At 35.6% G+C, this 6,544-nt stretch overlaps 2 protein-coding genes across 2 annotated transcripts; both read right to left on the reverse strand. All coding sequences in view use genetic code 12, as the record gives it.

Moving 5' to 3' along the window:
• Positions 1–33: 33 nt before the first annotated feature.
• MRPS9 (mitochondrial 37S ribosomal protein uS9m) lies at positions 34–954 on the reverse strand (the record flags this gene model as incomplete). Its single annotated transcript, XM_049409947.1, has 1 exon — positions 34–954. One exon carries the CDS (start codon positions 952–954, stop codon positions 34–36), a length of 921 nt encoding a protein of 306 aa, XP_049260954.1.
• Positions 955–1,315: 361 nt separating this feature from the next.
• SNT1 (Snt1p) lies at positions 1,316–5,230 on the reverse strand (the record flags this gene model as incomplete). The annotated part of the gene is made up of 1 exon (XM_049409948.1): positions 1,316–5,230. One exon carries the CDS (start codon positions 5,228–5,230, stop codon positions 1,316–1,318), a length of 3,915 nt encoding a protein of 1,304 aa, XP_049260955.1.
• Between the last annotated feature and the right edge of the window lie 1,314 nt (positions 5,231–6,544).

Genomic DNA, 6,544 nt, shown 5'->3' on the forward strand with positions numbered 1-6,544 from the left:
CGTGATAGAATAGATACAATTGATTTGGTTTCTCTAACGCTTGACCCATGTTGGAGATTTTCTGGCCTTAAGTCTACCAGGCTTCTTTCTTTCAACAGTTCTAGCATCACTAGTCATCAATCCAGCTTTTCTTAATCTTGGCTTTAATAATGGATTATGAACAACAAGAGCCTTAGCAACAGCATACATGACGGCTTCAGATTGACCCATTCTGCCACCACCACTGACGGTAGCAAAGATATTATATTTAGCTTCTTGTTCAACCACTACAAATGGATAAACAATCTTCTTTCTATCTTCAATTTGTGGGAAATATTCAACAATTGGGGTTCCATTCACCATGATTTGTCCTTCCCCCTTGACAACCCATACTTCAGCCTTAGAAGACTTTCTCTTGGCTTTACCATGAGCTCTACCATTCGCATCCAATGTCTTTACCTTTTTAACTTGTCCAATTTTATTGGCTCCACTTGAACCACTAAATTTCTTCAAAATTTCCGAAACTGATTCAGGCATCAATTGTAAATCAATAGACCTTAATTGTTGCAAGGCGGAGATTAATTCCTTATGATGTATTTCTTTCACTCTAACACCAGATCCACATTGTTTTTTATATTCGTCGAATGAAACAAATGATGAACTTTCCAATTCTTCAACAGGAACAGTTCTTTTGGGATAACTTGCATATCGTTTCAATATAGCCTCCACTTCATGCATATTATCTTGATGTACGGGATTCCCACCAAAGAAGGCTGGATATTTAGGAACGGTTCTTATTCTTTTTAAAGACCCACCTTGAGTAAAGATACTTGAATCACCAATCACAGCTCTCGTTTTGGCTCTCAAGATCTTTGATTGAATATCCGATGGAATTTGTGGCCTGATGTTTGATTTGATACATGTTTGGGTAAATGTTCTTTGGAACACTCTTATCCCATTGGTTCTGAATGACATCGTTGGCTACGGGTGTGAATCTATACCTACCAAGTATATCTACTTCTGGTTCTTTAAAATTTTTTTCATTCTTTGAAAAAGTTTATTGGAAAAACTACACGACCATTCAAAATCGAATTATTTCAACGACATACGACATCCTTGGGAAACGACATTTTCAACTGGTTGCCCAGATCTTACAAACTCCACACAATCAATCATTTACAAATAATAAGTAAAATATTTAATTATAATACATGAATAACGGAAATATAGAATGATAATACTAAAAAATAAGAATAATAAGAATAATAACAACAAATAAAAATAAACATTAAAACAAAATCAAACAAACCTTCATCATCATAAAATTAAGAAATCATCAATTAGTAGGTGGATCTGGATCAGCAGATAACAAACTTGCAATCCCACCTCGTTTAGGTACAGAGGTCGGAATGACTTTCTGTACCGGTGGTGTTGTTGGTTCGCTTGGAGAAGATGGGGTATTCAACAAATCACGTAAATCAGCCCTATGGGAATGTACATGCGCCGGAGGAGGTGGTGGTGCTGTGGCTTGGGGTTTAGCTGGACTAGAATCTGAATTCAACAAACTCATGATTGAACCTCTTTGAGGAGCTGTGGACGTATGCTGTGGTTGTGGATGTGGTTCTGTCTGGGGTTGAACTACTTGTTGAACATATGAATAGGAAGGTTTTGCAGGATCTGCGAGTAGATTCCTAATAGAAGGTCCAAGATGAAAATGAGTTGGATGGGATTGAAGTTGAGGCTGTTGCTGCTGTTGTGGTTGGGTAGTATGTACATGTTGAGAAGGTGTGGATTGAAGCACATTGGAAATTGTAGGCATCGTATGTTGAAACGTTCCAATTGGAACATATTGAGCCGATTGATACTGTTGTTGAATTGGAGCATTTATATACATCTGTGACTTTTCAATTGGAGCCCCATAAAATGCCTGCTGTTGTTGTTGTTGTTGCTGTTGTTGAGCTTCCTGAGGTTCATTCTCTCCATTATTCAAAACCGCGGCAAATTTAGCAGCCAATCTCAGATCAGCATTATTTGCAATTATATCCCAACCATTCTTTTCCGCATTTCTTTGGAAATAATTTCTAACCATAGTAGCAGTCTTTGTAGTCAATTTATCAGCAATTGTAGTCCATTTGCTTCCATGCTCTTCTAATAATTTCGGAAATGCCGTTGCTTCGGTTATACTCCAATAACTAGAAATCGTCTTCCGACTTCCCCCTCCTCCTCGATCCTTGCTTCCATCATCCATAGGATTAAGTACCGGAGAAACAGGATTCGAAATATCTTGTTGTGAATGTCCAGATTGTGGTTGTTGCTGTTGTTGAACTTGTCCTTGTGAAGATACATCACCTTCAATCGATTTATCCATATCTGATGATGCTGATTGTGGCGGCTGTGTTGCGTGTGGAGCTGATTCAATATTAATTTGATCCTTCCTTGTTTTCTGTCTCTTTCTTACTGATTTATCAAACACTGGAGCTGCAGCACGTTTTCGACGACCAGTTTCGGTATATAAGTCTTCAGTCAACGGTTCATTAATCAGGGTGACAAATACACTAGGTACAGATATGGTTGTACCATCCTCAGAAGTAAAAGTCCTTTCAGGTTCAGTTTCATTTTCATTCCCGTTCACATTTTCTCTAATATTCACATTCTCAGGAAATGCCATTGAAGGAGTTTCACCAATCGGAGTAGAAACTGGAGTTTGACTTTGTGAAACATTTCTAGATTTCGGTTTTGGACGACGTCCTGCTTTTTTAGTAGCCTTTTTCTTGAATTGAACTAATAATTGTTTATAATTCACCGCCTTTTTACTAACATAATAATGAATCACACAATCTTGTGCAGTTCTTAATCCACCCATATGACGAGAAATGGCACCAAATCGTTTCGGATAAAGACAGAAGCCTTCACAAAATAATTCATGTTCACGTTCGGAGAAATTATCACTAAAATCAGTATGTACTCGCTGACTCCAAGCTAATTTATCATGTACGATATTATTTGAATTCATAAACTTAAAATGATCACGTTCAACTGGATCTAATATTAAATCTGGAATTGGGGCTGCCACACGTTCTGCTTTAATCATGGGGTTTTCATCTTGTTCTTGTCCCAAATGTAATAAAATCTCTTGAAATTCAGCCTCGGTAGTGACTAAATCCCCATGTCTTCTACTTCGACGGGTAGGTAAACTAGGTAATCCAAGTACAGCTGCACTTTCAGTTGTGCTTGTCGTGGCTTGAGGTGGAGGATGTTGAGTCTTTCTATGATCAGCTGCGTCGATTTCTCTCCTCATTTCATCATCTGGAGGATGCAAAATATGTAATTGTTGATCCATTTTGGATCTTTCAATTTCCCATTGTTGTAACCCTTTTGAATACTCAACCCATAATGCTAATCTTTTTTGATGAATAATTTGATCTTTTTGTTTGAGACTATCAATAAGCTTTGATTTATTTTTATGGAATGTTTGAAAATTCGTTATGAAAAAATCAAAATCCGTGAAATTTGTGATTGGCTTTGCTAATGAATATTTCAAATACGTTATTCCACTCTTGTTATCTTTATGTTCTTGTTCAAACTTTTTCTTTAAGGCTTCATATTCAAACTCAATTTTGGGTAATGGATAATTACAACCATCAGGATAATAATCTTCCTTGTCGTCTTCAAGTGGTCTTATGAGATCTTCTTCTTGTTTTTCCTTCTTTGAATCAGTGGTGACTGGTTCAACCTTTGGTGTCTCCTTTGTTTTGATCTCCGGCTTCGACTCACCAGTCTGTACCTTTTCATTGATTATGATTTCCGTGGTAGTCTTCTTAACGGATTCAATTTCTTCATTTCGGTTCTTTTCATCTCTGTCCTTCTCGTTCTCATCTTCGTCTTCATCTTCCATTTCTTCCTCTTCATCATTTCCAGCCTCTTCTTCTTCCTCTTCTTCTTCCTCTTCATTATCTATAATTTCCTCCTCATGTTCAGCTTTTTCACGAACACCACCACTAGTTCCAGTCTGATCTCTATCTCCAGTTGTCTTCGTTATTCTCAGTTTAACAGTCTCCAGTTCAGATTCAGCTCTCCTATCCGTCATTCTTCCATATCCTGAAATCAATCTATTTCTTGATCCCATGACATCTCTTCTTTTCGATCCATATCTATCTTCTCCCATTCTCATTTTTCCATAATTATCATAGTATCCACCACCTCGTTTTAGGGAAGAATATCGATCTACTAATTTCGGATTGGCATACATTGAACTCATAGATCCTGAAGATGATGAAGCCAGATATGAATTTCGTGAACCACCTGCAGAACCAGGATAATAAGTATCTCCTCCACCACCTCCTGAAACAACTCTTGATTTCAAGCTGCCAGCACCGCCAGCACCTCCACTATTTACTAATGCCGAAGATCCTATTGGTATACTATTACTTCCAGATGCAGCAGTTGGGGCTCCAGAGCCTCGTATTCTGTCTTTGGCGGAATATCTTGAACCTAGGGAATTAGTTAAAGAACTTCGATTAGTTTTCCATTTACTGGTATTTATGGATGAAGATAATGAAGTAGATTGTTGGTCATATGAATCATATCTATCTTTATTTCGGAATCCATCTGAACCTCCATTAGGTTGTTGTCGATAAGGTGTCTTGTGGTATGCAGCGTATGATGTTGAGGGTATTGAACCTGATAATGTTTTTGCGGATGATGATCCGGTGGATGATGATGATGATGTTGGTTTGTTGGCGTTTATACCAGACGTTAGTCTAGCATCTCCAGTCGATTTTCGGTCACTTCTCCAACTATCATTTCTATAATAATCATTGCTATTACTATATCCTCCATAATTGGAATAATATGCAGCAGAAGAAGAAGATGAAGTGAATTTTGGGTTTCCAGTAGAGGAACCATTTCCATTTAAACCGCCTTGTTGTCCACTTAGACTTCTTGTTATTCCTGGTTGCAGTTGCTGTGATTGTTGTTGTGACTGTTGTTGTGACTGTAGTTGTTGCTGTTGTGTCGGCACAGCATCTCTAGAGGATGTTGTAGCATTGGTTGCGTTGCTTTTATAGTCTCTTCGTGAAGTATTTACAGATGGATTGTTATTGGGAGTTGCTCCAGTTGCTCCAGTTGTTGATGAAGATGATGATAATGAGTAAAAATTTTTCCTTCGGGATTTGCCATAATCTGTATATTCATTTCTGTTGTCATTATATCTTGAATTAGGCGGGGGACCTCGTGGATTAGAGGACGCCATTTTCTTTGATGTATTGCCTAATTAAAATGATGACTATTGTATGTTGTATATGGCGTTCTTGTATTAACTTGATTGTAATTTCAAAAGAAAAAAAAAACAGGAAAAGGAATTTGAATTTATTTTATTTAAATAAAATCTTTTTTCTGTTAAAGAAATTATTTAATTAATTTTAATGATTTAAATTTTTTGATGATGGTTTTTGTTTCTTGTTGTTGTTGTAAAAATAAAAATAAGTTAAAAGAGATTTGGATAGAAATATATATACAGACTAAGATCAAACCAGAAAATGATTTGCTTATGGAGAGAGAGAAAAGAGTATGCAATGTAAATGGTAACCAATTTATAATTTGTAACTGGCTGCAGAATTAATTGGAAGTATCAATCTGTTGCTTTTATTTAGTTTACTAATTCTAAAGAAATTATATGGTTGTAAAAAAAATATTATCAACATGTAATTCCACCCAACAAAACAAGAAAACTGGTTAGAATCTTCACTATCTTTGTTGTATTTATTCTATGTGATACTCTTCTGATAGATCCGCAATGATAATAAGCCTGTTTAATAAGCTTTGAATTGGTACAATTCAATGGCAAATCTAAAGCCAAAATCGTAAGTAAAAGTATTTTTAGTTTTTTTTCGTTGCCGTCGGCTTATGTCAAAATTTATGGTTATAAAGAATAAATTGATCAACGGTTTTTATTTTAAATGATTTTATTCTTTTATCTATTTAACTAATCTAATCTACAGTAAGCATGGTATGAATTATATACAGGAATTGATATTTGTATGCCCAGTATAAAGTAACGCACCCAACTAGTACGATGAGTATATTCTTGTGTCTTCTTCTTTCCTGTATGCTTTTCAAGCCCCTTATATTTTGTTACAGTGAGTCATTTAATAACCATTTTTAACACGAGTTATATTGATTTCCTTAAATCTGACCAATTTTTATTCTAATTAAATTGAACTATTGCTACATATAATTTAATTCTAGAATACCACCCAATTTGTCTACAGTAAATTAAATATTGAATCTCATGGTTGGCTTTCGTAAATTTTCCTTATTATTAACTAAATAAACATATAAACTACTAAAACATAACATAATAAATAAGTCTCTTCAGGACATTTAAAGTTCCAACAAGAGACAAGCAAATAGAATAAAACATCCTTATTCTCCCCCCCATATTTATTTTACCAAATAATTACCTTACATAAATATAATATATTCACAATTTAATAAACAATAATGTCAACCGCACTTGTAACTCCAAAACAAGCATTAGCAATCGGTGGTGCCTTATATGGTATGG

The sequence above is a fragment of the Hemisphaericaspora subhashii genome (genome assembly GCF_019202705.1).
Source record: "Hemisphaericaspora subhashii strain CBS 10753 chromosome Unknown scaffold12, whole genome shotgun sequence".
NCBI classification, from domain to species: domain Eukaryota; kingdom Fungi; phylum Ascomycota; class Pichiomycetes; order Serinales; family Debaryomycetaceae; genus Hemisphaericaspora; species Hemisphaericaspora subhashii.